A 14,696-nucleotide genomic window follows, 5' to 3' on the forward strand; every position below is an offset into this window, starting at 1 on the left:
TCTTGTCAGTACTGTGAAGAAAGTAACCCTTTGGTTAATTTATTTTTGCCTTTAAAACTGTTTTTTTTTTTTAAGATAACTGTGGAGTCACATGCAGTTGTAAGAAAGAACAGAGTTCTCTTGCATCCTTTACTCAGTTTTCCCGATAGTAATAACTTATAAGACTACAATGTAATACAACCACCACTGACATCGAATTAGCCAGGATACAGAACATTCCATACCTCATGAATCCCTCATGTTTCCCGACCCTGTCCCCATCACCCTAATTTTGTTACTTTTTCAGGTAAGACTAAATCCCAGAGACAAATCAAGAACTTAATTTCACACAATTTTATAGAATGCCTACTTTTCTCAAAGAGTCTTAACAAAGAGTCTGAAAGAGAGAGAGATGAGTGAGATCTGACCCCCACCCTCTAGGGCCAACTCAGTGAACACCTCTATAGAATTCTGTCACCTCCTGTGGGTGTGATTCCAAATCAAGGCAGTACGTATGATGATTATGAAATTAAATCTCAGTTGTTCAAGCAATGCAGCCAATAACATAACTCAAGTCTATCTGACTCTAAAATCCAGGATCTTTGCAGTCTACTTCTTTCCAGTCTACCTGGGGAAGCAGAGAGGTCTCCACAGACATAGGTTCAACGCTTGGTAAAAGTCAGCTATGTGGGATGGTGCTGAGGACAGATATAGAGACTGGGGAGGGCTCCTTGTAGGTGGTGAGCCTGGACTAGAGCTTGAAGGGTCCAGCACAAGCTGACTTCTGATTAGGCACTGTGGATAACACACAGATTCCAAGTTCAGAAGGGCAGCTGGGTGTGGCCCTTTCGTCTCTGGTTGACGTAGCTCAGCCGAGCTTGGGGAGGATGCACGGCCAGACTCACCTGTTTCCGTAACACCCCAGCCTGAGATGTGGCACTCGGTCCCAGAGGGAAACGGCCCATCGGGCAGGCACACGGTCTTCACGTACTTGGATTCGAGAGCACAGTGACCGTCCACGGGCTTTAACTTGAGCAAAGCTGGGTGGGGAGAGAGGGGAGTGAATGAGTGTGACTCTACAGCTTCAATGTGCTTTGGAAGGCGGGCCTAGCAAAGCTCCACCACCCCTGCCTCCGTCATTTCATTTCTAAAACCCCGCCCTGGGGGGAACACTATGGTCTGAGTGTTTGTCCCTTCAAACAGAGGTTCTGAAACAGTGGAAACTTAAACCAGCTATGTTGTTCAGAGGCAGGGCCTTCGGGAAGTGACTGGATTAGGGGTTGGGGTGGGGCCCGATTGGATCCTGGAGGCTTTATGAAGGCACAGACAGAGGCAGAGAACTGCACTCCCTGTGTCTCGCCACATTTGTGCCACCTTGGGACTCAGCTCACAAGAACACCAGCGCTGGGGGCCAGCCCAGGGGGACCCACTCAACCCTGTGCTAGGAAACTCCAGAACTGTGAGCCATAATAAACCTCCTTCCCTTGTAAAGTTAGCCTGCCTCGGTGTTTGCACTCAGCGAGGAAGAACTGACCATGACAAGGAGTAACGCTTCAGGCCGAGGACAGTATCAAGACAAAATAATGGACTTTGGAGTACTTTCTAGTCCATTGTCTAAACAAAGGCTGCAAAAGGAACAAGACTACTGATGAAGGAGAGATAGAGGGAGTCCCCACGGAGGGGAGCTAGGGTGGGTACAGAACTGAGCAGTAGTGCAAAGAATCAGTGCCTCTGACCCTGAGGGCCCACCAGGTGCCCAGGGCGTCCACCGGCACATGGTGTCACTTAACACACAGGACGTGCAAGCTGTGCATCAGTGTCCTCAGAGAAGGGGAAACTGAGGCACTGGGCGGTGGCTAGTAGGCCGGGGAGCTCGGATTCAAGGCCAAGCTGTTTGTACAGCGTGAGGCTCCTGGCATCCTTCACCTCAACTGGAGAACTTGTGCCCATTTATCACAGCGCTCGGTGCACTCCCAAGGACGTAAAAGCTCTCAGGGCAAGTGTTTGGCCTAGCAGGTAAGATGCCCAGTGCTACATCAATGGCCCATACTGGAGAGCCTGAGTCTGATACGCAGCTCTGGTTCCCGACTCCAGCTTCCAGCTAGTGCAGACCCTGGGAGGCAGCAGTGACAGCTCAAGTCCTTGGGACTTGGACTGAGTTACCAGCTTCAGCCAGGCCCCATCCAGGCCATTATAGGCTTTTGGGGGAGTAAACCAACTGATAGGAACTCTTGCTCTCTAAAATTATTTAAAAAAAAAAAAAAAAAAAAGCTCTGGAATAAATTCTTACAGCATCTATAAGGGACCAAAGTGGTCAAGAGCACCTTCTAGAACCAAACCTCAGCTGTCCATCAGTGGGGAAATCTACCGGGACAAGACCCACTGGAGGTCCACGGTGGAGTAGACTCACCGATGTCATTGTGGGGAATCTCATCTCTTTCATTATAGTGGCTGTACTTCACTATCTTCTCCACCCCAAAGGTCTGCTCGTGGAACTCAGTCTTCTTCAAGTCCTGGTCTCCTAGCACCACTTTGAGATGTTTCATTTTTATGCTACAAGGGAAAAATAAGGGCCATGGGTTCACATCCCATTCACCCCCTTACTTTCCATGTGCCTCTGAACTAGACGTTAAGCCTTCCCAGGACTCGAAGTCCTTGTTTATGAAAAGGAAGGGATAACGTCTCTCCCTGCACAGATATTTACTCAACAGCTGCCCTGCCCAAAGGCTGGCTGTTGGCACTGCAGATCCTGCAGTTAATTCATAAAACACAAGCCCAGCCCTGGCCTCCCTCCGCTTGTCTTCCAGGAGGCAGTTTGGAGGATTAAGTGCTGTAGAACACATACAGTGACGTGGTGACTTTTGACCAATTTGCAGCTCCTTTGCCCTTGGAGCTAGATTAGACCCCCAGACTTGCCCAAGCTGCCAAGATGCTGCTCAATGGAAAGGAGAGAGCACCCCTTACAGTGGCGTCGCCCTGCCCCTCGCCCCCGGCAGGCACCTACTCAGTGCAGTGGGCGGCGGTGAGCACCCAGCAGGGGTGGATGAGCGTCCCCCCGCAGAAGTGGCCTTGGGGCATGGACACGGTCAGGGGCATGGAGGTCTGCAGGGACGCCTGCCACGGGTGCTTGCCCGCCGTGCTCTTGAAGCCTCCGTAGATCCTCTTGAGCTTCCGCTCTGCCACCTCGGTCTTCCCGCACGTGTCAAACCCTGGGATCTTGACCAGGGGCTCCGCAGGGCTTCCCTCCAGGTTGTCCGTGTCTGTGGGATGCAAGAAAGATCAATCACACTGCTCAGAGTCCCCCTAGCTCCTCAGAGCTGGGCAGAGGAGTGATTCTCAGTCCAGAAGTTAAGGGTCCAGAACTAAGAAGCTTTCCTTCTAATCACAGTGCTTACCAGAAAGCGAGTCCATAGGATTCACGGTGAAGCACACATTCTCCTCTGGATTTCCCAGTGTGCTACACACATGTTCTGTGTGTGTGTGAATAAACAAATCCAGGGGCTGGCGCTGTGGCACAGTGGGCCAAGCCTCCACCTGCAGTGCCGGCATCCCATACTGGCACTGGTTCTATTCCCAGCCACTCCTCTTTCCAATCCAGCTCTCTGCTATGGCCTGGGAAAGCAGTAGAAGATGGCCCAAGTCCTTGGGCCCCTGCACCCATGTGGGAGACCCAGAAGAAGCTCCTGGCTCCTGGTTTCAGATCAGCCCAGTTTCAGCCATTGTAACCATTTGAGGAGTGAACCAGTGGATGGAAGATATCTCTCTCTGTCTCTCCCTCTCTGTCTGTAACTCTACCTTTCAAATGAATAAATAAATAAAATCTTAAAAAATAGACAAATCCATCACTTAGCTGTTCATCAAGGCACATGTATAGTTGGAAGCTTTTCCAGTGTGGAGGGAAGGACACTCCAATGAAGCCGAATAGGGGAGCTGGGACACAGCACAGATAACTGGGTTACAAAGAAGACGGCAAAAGTGTTGCATGGATGGAGCCTCCTTCTGTCCTTGGGGTCGGCAAGGAGGGAGAGAACGTGCTCTCTACTTGGGAGAAGAGGAGGACCTCTTGGAGAAGGGGAACTTGGGTCGATTATCAAAGAGTGGCTGGAAATGGGCAAGGACGGGTATGGGATGGAGCATTATAGACGGAGACAGCCAGAAGAGCAAAGAGAAGTGAAACTGGTTGGGGCAGCGTGAGAGAGTGTGGAGCGTCTCTCTGTTGGGGTGGGAGTGCACATCATCACCCCAGGTGTGAGCGTGGAAATGGGCAGCGACAACTGGCAGGGAGACCGTGAGGCTGGAATTCAGACCTGGGGGGAATCCCGAGAGCCCAGGGGGACCAGTCAATGTTTGATGACCATAGCGCCCCCAGCACCGGGCGATGAACAAGTATCTGCTGGGCACACTGGCTGGGTGTGTGCAGTGGAGCCACCTGGCCAGTGATGACAAAGATCCTTACACCTGCTTGGCATCCTGAGGGGCGCCAAGGACCAGGCAGGTAGGGTGCCACTCAGACAGAACAGATAAAGCAGCTGTGGAGAGGGAATGGGGTGGGGGAATGGGATGCCAGGAACCTCTCTCTGAGAACTTGCAACCACCCTGTGCCCCTGGACAGCTCGGCCCTCCGACAGCCCTGGGCTTACCTGGGGTGGAGCAGGCCGAGACAGCACAGTACTCCCACTTCACCTTCTCACTGTTCACTTTCACAAAGCACCAGGGCTTTTTGTCTCCATCTGGGTTTCTTAAAAAGCACACACATACACATACACAAAAAACCCAAGTAACTCAGGGTCAAGGCTTGGGGAACCCCTGGAGCTCTTTAGAGGACTGTTGGCTAAGAGGCTTCATGCTCTTGCACATGGAGCTTGAATGGTGCCTTGTTCTGCTCATCTGAATGTGGGATCGTGTTCCATTTGAATCTACCAGTAGGCCAGCAAATCTGGGCAAATAAGGATGGTTATAGTTTTTTTTGGCAAAACCTTGACTTCCAGCAGAGAATCCCAAGGACCAGGGAGCATTTCACAAACCCTGTGGCAGATCCACGGGGCGTATCAAATTGTGTTTAAGAAAATAAGTGAGATCCCTGCTGGAGACTTTTCTCCGACAGAGAAGTAAAATGGCCACAGAAGCGTTGTGGGGGTAAGCTCCCTCTGCCTGAACCTCGGAATTCTATTTGTAGGAATGGACAGGCAGCTGGGGGTCAGGGTGGGGTGGACACCTGCTGCTAGCTCCATGCAGGGACCAGCTTCTGGTGAATGCAAGTGCAAGGTAATTCGTGTTTTGTGCAAGGAAAATTCTCCTGTTTACGGAGCTAGCTAAAAGCCAGGCCAAAGACCCGTGCCCCTTACATACGAATCTTCTAAGGAATTGGCCTTGGCTAGAAACAAAGCGCAGTGGGAGGCAGCCAGCAGAGTGGTCTAGATGCAGAAGGGGGAGAAGTTCACCAGGGTCATCGCTGGGGAGGAGGGTGGCACTGCCGTTTCTGGGGACAACTTGAACACCCTTGTGGTGGAGCTTGTCAGGCTCCAGGCATCTCATTGGTTTCTCTCTTGCAGTTGGGTGGGCCATTTGACTATTTCAGACCAATGAGATGATGTGTCACTTTTAGATGAAGGCAGTAAAACAATGCATCCTCTACTTTCCACCTCTTCTTGCCCTTCCTGCATAATTGAGCCACTTTGTAGAGCTGAAATCCCCACATCACCATTCCCAACCCACTTGTAGTGTTGGTAACAAGTAAGGTATTTGAGCCCTTGCGAGCTGGGGATATTTTGTTGCAGCAGCATGACCTTGCCTGTTCTGGACAGGAAACTTTTCCTAGAAAGAAGGTTGATGAGTTTCAATGATCTGCTTTATAAGCAAGCCACTTGGCTGGTGCCACGGCTCACTAGGCTAATCCTCCGCCTGCGGTGCTGGCACCCCACGTTCTAGTCCAGGTAAGGGCGCCGGATTCTGTCCCGGTTGTTCCTCTTCTAGTCCAGCTCTCTGCTGTGGCCCGGGAAGGCAGTGGAGGATGGCCCAAGTGCTTGGGCCCTGCACCCGCATGGGAGACCAGGAGGAAGCACCTGGCTCCTGGCTTCGGATCAGCACAGCACACCGGCCGCAGTGGCCATTTGGGGGGTGAACCAATGGAAGGAAGACCTTTCTCTCTGTCTCTCTCTCATTGTCTAAATCTGCCTGTCCAAAATAAATAAATAAATAAATAAATAAATAAATAAATAAATAAAATAAGCAAGCCACCAAGGCTGAACACAGGGAAGAAAGTAATTTTTACCTGCAGAAGTTGTGCTCTCCAATCCCGTGGGCCTCAGCATCCTCCATAAACATGTTGTAATTCTCCTGCAAGAGCAGGTGCGAGTTCCAGTAAAGGCATGGGTGCTGGTTGACCGTCCTGCTCACTTGTCCTCTGTATGAGTACCCATCGCCAGTGTAACAGTCATCAGGGCCTCAGAGACAAATAAGCAGGGACATGAGAACAGAGAGCAATGGACGTGAGGACTTCAGGAGTGTAACAAAGGTGATAAGATTGGGCCTAAGATTTCACCATGAAATTCCAGAATTTTCCACATCCGACCTAGCTTAATGTGAAATACAATGGTTGTGAGGGTGGGAGCTCAGCTCCTCCATTTTGGCTCATAGAAGAACTGGTGGAAGGTGGGGAGAGGCCCAGGTATGCTTAGGTGTGTCTGATTTGCCTCTACTACATCCCAGGTTACTGCTTTCTTTTCATGGAGCGAGACACAGCTTGTGCCCAATAAGCTGGGAGGCAGAAGCAAAGGCAGAGTTTGAGAAACCCAACCTGAGCCACAGTCTCGCTACAACACCCAAACGGAAAAGGAATTCAGAGACCTGGTTGCAGTCCTGAGTTTTGTTTGAAGTGGAGGCAGAGACCCATACCGATTTCGCAGAATCTGCCCCTGTACTGGTCAGCGCAGGCACAGCGGAACCTGGACCTCCGCTTGTGCCGGAAGCAGGTGCCGCCATTCTGGCAGGGGTTTGGCCTGCACGCAGGAACCACTGTGAACACAGGAAGTGGGGCCAGGAAGGCACTTCAGAGGGAGTTGCAGCCCATGTCTGAGATGACAAGTAGATACTGGTGGCACAAGAGGGGTATGACAGAGCCCCAGACACTCTAGGAACTGTACACATGGACCTTAAGAAATAAGCAAACATTGATGCGGCAAGATGAGAGGAAGCTGTGCGAAGAACACATCAGTGCACAGGTCACTGAGCAAACAATGACCAGAGGCATGGACTGAGCCAGGACACGGGCGCCAAGTCCCCAAACTTGGCTCTGGCCCTTGATACCTGTGTGACCATGAGAAAGTTAGCTAACCTCTCGGAATTTTGGTTTTTTCATTTGTAAAACTTTCCCATGCAGTAATTCTGGGAGTGCCTGAGACAGAATGCAGATCTGACTCACCGCACTGACTCCTTTACATGGCTCATCTCGGAAATAGATCAGGGCCTACTTCCCAGAGGAAGTCAGCTTTAAGACTATTCTTTCTGAGTGGTAAGGGACACAGGTCAGTCGGTTCCCACTGGACTCTCCAGGAATGACAAATCTTTAAAAATCACAATTAAAAGGGCCACACTGAATCCCAAGAAAACATCAGATGCATCTGACTTCCACTGAGTGGGAGGTGGGGACTCTGGGCACAAGCTAGGGCAGAGAAGACCTGCCATCAAAGCAGCCTCCCCACTTACCTCTGGAGCAGTCTGGACCGGTGTGAGGGTATTTACAGGTACAGCGGAAGTAGGGAGGACTCTGGGTAATGAGACACTCGCCCCGGCCACAGGGATTGTTCACGCACTTGTTTTGCACTGTAGGGGATCCACAGAGAAGTAGAGGCGGAATACAGGATATTATTTGGGGCCCATTGTACCTGGAGGAGTAGCTGTATGCTACAAGGTTTCAGGTGGGGGTGGCCCACAGGGTGCATGTGGCCTTGTCCATGGTGCTGAAGTACTAACCAACCAGGTCATGGTTTCTCTTATCATTGGATCACGAATGATTGCTTCTTATGCTCCAGTGCTCATAGTTTTTATTTTCCTATCCTAGTAAAAAGCATTGATAATTTTCATATCTTCAGCAAACAGAGTCACAATTTTATTCTCTCTGTTTTAAATAGCTGATTTCACATTCCATTCATAGTTTTGTCATTCTTTTGAGAAGCTGAAGGATGAATCCAGGTACTCCATTTATACCCACTGTTCCCAGCCATCATGAAACATTGATTGAAGGAATCACTGGGTTGAAATTGGAGAATCAAGGGAACAGGACACAGAGGAATGAGATCAACAATATAGCCCTGTCCATCAAACCCTCTCTGCCTCTCCCAACCCAGCTGATGGCTGTCAGAGTGGACAGAATCCAGGTCCGCTACAGGGTACAAATAATGCATGGGTGTTCTATTTCTTATGCCTTATCCAATGGCCTTTCATGAAGCCCACAGAGCTCACTAAAGGCAGACACAGTGAGAATGGCAAGATGAACAAGCATGGGGCTCTGAGTCACGCAGCAGGGCTCTCATTTCTGCTCAATCCCCAAGTAGCTTTGTGCCCACAAGCAAGTCTCCTGCGCTCTCTGGGCTGCCTTTCTCTAACAGGGCTGTGCCCTGTGTGTCCTGAGATCCTTCCTGCTCTCCCACCTGAGGACAACATTTCTCTGTTGTAGTCAGTGGAAAGGCCCTGAAAAATAAACCCCAAGTTTGGAACATGCCTCCTGTTTTAGATTCCAGTTCTTACCTGCCCTTGGCCTCCATCTTGTCTTCTGTAGCGTGGACGTATTTGTCCCATCTCACAGTGTGTGGATGAAGATTCAGTTAGCAGCTGCCTATGACCCTGCACCAGGATCCATTACACATGACACAGTGTGGCAGTTGGAACCCTTTCCATGGGGCCACTCGCCCTTCCTTCCTCCCTAGAGTTGGAGGAGAAACTGCTTTTTTCTAGCCCAGAAGGGAGAATAAATCCAGTAAAGATGCACTCACCCTTTTGACACCGGTTCCCAGAGAAAGGGGCTGGGCACTTGCACTTGAAGGTGTCCTGGCTGACAACACAGGTCCCTCCGTGGTCACAGGGGTTGGATTGGCATGGATCTAAGACAAATGGGCAGAAGTCAAGGGTGATAAGAGGCATCTGGTGAGAAGCTCCTGTTTGCTCATCTCATTGCAGTCTCTTCCCCAAACGAGAGTGATTATGGAGCCAGGGGAGAGGGGGAAACACAGATTTTCCTTCGAGAACAAGGAAAAGTGCAGCCATGTGGCCAGAGGGAGGGATTCAGGTTAGTAAGAGGGGAGGTGAGAAGGAATTGCGACTGTCTCCCCTCGGTCTGCTTTGGATGGGGCCTTTCTCATTGAGAGGCTCCCCTTTCCCTCATGAGTGTCTTTCTCCTCCCCGTCTCGCTGGGAGTGCCACGGGGTCTGCCTCTGATGCTGACGGCATTCACAAGCCTGAAGACCTCCCCTACTTCCAGTGCCCAGGGGTGGAGGTCAGGCGTGGGGAAAGAAAACCCACCCCTAATGAAACACAAGCTGTCTGAACATCAGGCGAGAAGAGCAAAGGCAAGAGGGTGACAGAAGAATTGACGGCGAGGAGGGAATGACCCAGTGGCCTTCATCTTTCTTCAACTACTTGTTCAGTTAGATTTTGTCATATTTCATCTGTGCCTTTGGCTTTTCATGGTTGTCTGAATGGATCTTCCCTTGGGGAATTCTTTATCCTTCTGTTCACACACATTGTTCTTTGGTTCAGGAACTAGGATCCCTGGGCCTGGCTCTTGTTTTGATGGTCCCTTCTGATGTTCCCCTGGTGCCCTGTATCTTGGCCCTGCCTTCCAGGCCACTTCGTACTGTTCCATCGCTTTTATTCCAGCTGCTAAGTGCTTTCCGTGCCTTGTCCTGGTTTCGTCACATGGCTTTTCTTGGACCCAGCTTCTTGTTTTCCTTTCTGTCCCATTGTTCAGGTTAAGAAGTGGCAAAAAAACAAAAACAACTGTGGTGGGAGCAGACATGTGTGAGTATACACCCCCCTCCCACACACACACCTGCACACACACCCTCACAAGGGTGGGAGGCTTCTACAGAGCGAAAACAGACACAAAAACACAGCAAAGACACGAGGGAAAAAAATCCCAAAGTCAAATCTGTGTTGCTACAGGCGATGCTCCCTGCTAACTAGAACTCTTCTGAGTAATTAGGACTTACCTGGAGACGAAAGCAATGACTTTAAACATGACTGCTATTCTCAGAGATCTGGATAATGAGGCACTAACTTGACGCATGACCTGGGCCAGGTCAGCTCCTCTCTTGGTCTCATTTACTTTCTCGGTCATTTTAGGGTAAGAGGAAATGGTCTCTATGAGCCTCTCCAATCCTCACTGTGTATCATTCTAATGGGGGAAAAAAGCCAGCCTAAATAAATTCTCCGAGACCTGCTTTACGGTATTGGTCTTGCATAACAGCACAGCAAACTCCCTCCAGGCACAATGCCCTCCTCCCAGGGGGATTTGCATCAGGTGTGGTACCTACCATCCTCTGCATAGTACCAGTCAGGATTCTCAGGGTAGGCAGGTGTAGCACCGGTGTTCTCTCCCTGGTTGTAGTGCTCGTAGCTGTAATCATAGTTGTCGGGAGTCCAATCTGCAGGATGTGAACAGGATGAGAGAAGCACTCCTCATCGGACCCAGTGAAGCCAGTAATCTATTTAGTTGCACTCCCTTCCCCAAAGGGCTCAAGGTTCTAAGGAAGGAATCATGTATCCAGCTGCTCTTTGCACTGATGGCAAAGGGGAGGAGCGTTCAGGCATCAGGACTTTTCAGTTGGGAGATGCCAACTGGGCAGTGTTGGCATTGGCAGGACCAACAGCACCTGATTAGGGATAAAGAGAAGTCAAGTCCTGGCTTTTCACTAACTGTGACCTCAGCCAGGCCAACTGGTGCCTTAGTTTTCACATCTTTATTTATTTTTAAATTTTTATTTGACAGGTAGAGATATAGACAGTGAGAGAGAGAGACAGAGAGAAAGGTCTTCCTTCCATTGGTTCACTCCCCAAATGGCCACTTTCGAAGCCAGGAGCTTCCTCCTGGTCTCCCATGCAGGTGCAGGGGCCCAAGAACTTGGTCCATCCTCCACTGCATTTCCGGGCCACAGCAGAGAGCTAGACTGGAAGAGGAGCAACCAGGACTAGAGCCCGGTGCCCATATGGGATGCCAGCATGCGCTGCAGGTGGAGGACTAACCAAGTGAGCCATGGCACTGGCCCTGGTTTTCACATCTTTAAACAGCAGGACAAGAATGGGGACCCAGGGCCCTCTGTGGGATCTACTAGGGTCTTACAATGACCATTGTTCTACAGGACTGTGTCACCTTAGCTTAATGAGGTCAAAGAGATTTGTCACTTTCCTTTGGGTCATGATCAAACTACGCCCAAGCCCCATCTACAGCATCGTTGTGAGATAATGCTGATTAAGCCTTTGCCAGGCCAGTACTAAACAGTTACTCACACCATCTCATTTCAGCCTCAGAAAAAACCTAGGAGGTCTATGATGTACTTTATTTTTTTTTAATTTTTTTATTTTTTGACAGGCAGAGTGGATAGTGAGAGAGAGAGACAGAGAGAAAGGTCTTCCTTTTTGCCGTTGGTTCACCCTCAAATGGCCGCCACAGCTGGCGCGCTGCGGCTGGCGCACCACACTGATCCGAAGGCAGGAGCCAGGTGCTTCTCCTGGTCTCCCATGGGGTGCAGGGCCCAAGCACTTGGGCCATCCTCCACTGCACTCCCGGGCCACAGCAGAGAGCTGGCCTGGAAGAGGGGCAACCGGGACAGAATCCGGCACCCCTACCGGGACTAGAACCCGGTGTGCCGGCGCCACTAGGTGGAGGATTAGCCTAGTGAGCCGCAGTGCCGGCCTATGATGTACTTTAAAATGTGTGTGTGGAAAATGGAATTCAAGGATAATGTGCATTTCCATGAACTTTTTGAAGACCCTTGTATATTCATTCAACTTTAAGAGAAAACCTGAGACTCAAAGAGATGAAGTAACTTGTCCAAAACCACACAGCTAATAGCAGGATATACACCAAGGTAGCTTGTCTGGGTACAATCACTACATCGCACTTGCTCAACTACAGTGCTCAAGTGCTCCAGTGGGAGTATTGCATTGCCTTGGGAACACCCACGTTAACTCTTGGGAAAGAGCGTCCACTCTTCCTGCTATCCATCCTGCTAATGAGGAATCTTAGCAGGACAATCTTGAGAAGGTTGGTGGCCTTTGTCAGTGGAAAGAGAAGGCTGTGTGGAGTTATGCCCATGGCAGTAAGCTTCCCCCATGCCAGTCATTGGGAAAAGCAGGTGTGTAAGGCTGGATTTGAGTTCTTTGTCATCAGGGCCTGGGAGATGCTAGAGACGCTGGAAGCTCTATGAGACTCGGAGAGAAGTTTGGGATTTGAAGAAAGTTGGGTTGATTTTGCTCTCCGTGGCTGGCGGGAGTTTGGCAAGTCAGCAAGTTGGAGCTGGGAGGAAGCTGTCCAGAGGCGCATATGATGATGAGACAGGCACACGTGGGGAAGGTTGACGCGGACGGCTCTCCTGCAGGGCCGCTGGTGCTGGGAGGAGGCCACTTACCCACACTGATTATCAACCACATTATCTCCCTTGTCTCCCAGTCATTCTGTTATAGTCTTTATCTCTTTGGCTTTTGAAAAATCGACTCTTCACAATGACTGTTTTATATTTCCCATTAAAATGGAACTATCTTTTTATTTCTTTTTGAATGTACCAACTCTGGCTCCTTGGCAAAGTTTCACCTCATTTATCACAGTGTCAAGTCAAGACTCCCTTTGCTTGCTCATTATTTCCCCTGCACTGCTTTTTCCTGCTATGAAAATGCTCCCAGAGGAGGCCACCTTTCCAGGGACGAGGATCTGGGTTGAAGATAAGGCCATTGTCTTCCTGAGCAAATAAAGTTTCTTTCCATCTCTAGCATGATAAAGCAGAGAGTGAGAAAGTGGGGGAAAATATTTTTCTGAGTTTGACATGAAAGATTTCAAATTGACATTTGGGAGAGACAATGGGGTTTGGTAATGAAATGATGGCATCCTGATTTGTTTCAGCAGTGAATTTATTTTTGTTTTTGCAATAGGTGTTTATAGATAAGTGCTCCACAGGTTACTCCTATAATTTCTCCAAACCTAAGCTTATTTGTTTTTTCCATTATGTTGGCATTTAACACTATTCTCTATGTAATAGACTTGCATTATGTACCTATAATTTATATAATACCAATATATATAATACCAAGGATTAGGCCAGGAGCCAGAAGGCATTGTGAACCCCAGGGAAGGATCCAAGTAGGTATAGGAGATGGTCTTGTCCTCAAAGGAACCTCCAGCCTTGGGGGGAATCCCAGCCAAGGAAGGAGATGCATGGGTAGTGAAGAGGCAAGGAGGAAGCAGCCTCATAGTCTATGTTGGGATTCTGGTTTGATGACATGAATGACCCCCAATTCTCCTCCCTCCACTCTACTCACATCCTTTGCAAGACAAATTGCAGATCCCCATTCCTTGGGTCTGTGTTGACTTTGGGGCTTTCTTTGGTCAGTCGCATGTGTAGTGGAAGGACAGAGTGCCAGTTTCAAGCCTGGGCTTTAAGAAGTCTTGTAGGGGCAGACATTTCGTACCATGTTTAAGACGCCTCTGGGCTGCCTGTGCCCCATGTCGGAGTTCCTCGTTGGATTGCTGGCTCCCATGCTTCCCATCTGGCTTCCTGCTCAGGTGTGCTCTGGGAGGCAGCAGGTGATGGCTCAAGTTCCCAGCCACTCACAGGGAGACCTGGATTGTGTTCCAGACTCCTCAGTTTGGTCTGGCCCAACTCTGGCTGTTCCAGGTGTTTAGGAATTGAATGAGCAGATGGAAGATCTTTCTCTCTGTGCCTCTCTGCCTTTCAAATGAAATGAGATCAAACAAATACATTTTTTTTAAGTCTTGTGCTTTTTTTTTTTCTCTCTCTCGGACCCTTGTGACTGCCATTTTAACAGTGTGTCCTGTTCTGCAAGAGCTTAAGGCAGCAGCAGGCTCAGTGGTCCCAACTGAGGACCTCAAACATGGGAGAAAGCCCAGCCAAGAGCAGCAAAATGAGACCCCAGGCAATGTCCCAGCTGACTGCATACACATGAGGAGGCCCAGCCAAGTTCAACAGAGCCTAGACCAGAAGAACTGCCCAGCTGAGCACAGTCTAAATTGCCAACCCAAAGAATTAAGATCTAAGACATGGTTCATGATCAGGCCATCGTGTTAGGGCAGTGTATTATGCAATAGTAACAGACACACAGGGCTCCCCTAATGCTAGGTTGCTGGTAAGATAGGAATTGTAGAAGCAAGGGCATCCCTCAGCAGCCCTGTTAGCTGCAGAGTTGAGGTTTGGTAGCTGGGCCTTGGTGGCACTTGTCTTAGGATGAGTATGTAGCTTGGGTTCTTTGTTTTGTTGCTTCCAACGAGACAGCTGGTTTCTTAAGAGCGAGGGCTGTTTCTATGTACAAATTCATGGAAAATAGAATTCAAAGATAATGTGGAGGCAGGTGTGTGGCGTCATGGTTAGAATGCCTGCATCCCACAGTGCCTGGATCTGTGTCCAGGCTCTGGCTCCTGACTCCAGCTTTCTCTTAATGTTGATCCTGGGGGGTGGCAGGATGGCTCAAGCGGTTGGGTTCCTGCCGCCACG

At 49.8% G+C, this 14,696-nt stretch overlaps 1 protein-coding gene across 1 annotated transcript in view; it reads right to left on the minus strand.

The window, feature by feature from the left end:
* Positions 1 to 14,696, minus strand: part of HABP2 (hyaluronan binding protein 2) — a 31,097-nt gene that overhangs the window by 3,455 nt on the left and 12,946 nt on the right. Inside the window, exons 3-11 of the mRNA XM_008270527.4 lie at positions 10,509 to 10,619; positions 8,970 to 9,077; positions 7,684 to 7,800; positions 6,874 to 6,993; positions 6,251 to 6,422; positions 4,620 to 4,717; positions 2,984 to 3,239; positions 2,390 to 2,532; positions 885 to 1,019 (exon numbers count right to left, since the gene is read on the minus strand). Of these exons, the coding sequence (XP_008268749.2) occupies positions 885 to 1,019; positions 2,390 to 2,532; positions 2,984 to 3,239; positions 4,620 to 4,717; positions 6,251 to 6,422; positions 6,874 to 6,993; positions 7,684 to 7,800; positions 8,970 to 9,077; positions 10,509 to 10,619 (1,260 nt within the window). The remainder of the gene's footprint in view (positions 1 to 884; positions 1,020 to 2,389; positions 2,533 to 2,983; positions 3,240 to 4,619; positions 4,718 to 6,250; positions 6,423 to 6,873; positions 6,994 to 7,683; positions 7,801 to 8,969; positions 9,078 to 10,508; positions 10,620 to 14,696) is intronic.

Source organism: Oryctolagus cuniculus, chromosome 15 (genome assembly GCF_964237555.1).
Source record: "Oryctolagus cuniculus chromosome 15, mOryCun1.1, whole genome shotgun sequence".
Taxonomy (NCBI): domain Eukaryota; kingdom Metazoa; phylum Chordata; class Mammalia; order Lagomorpha; family Leporidae; genus Oryctolagus; species Oryctolagus cuniculus.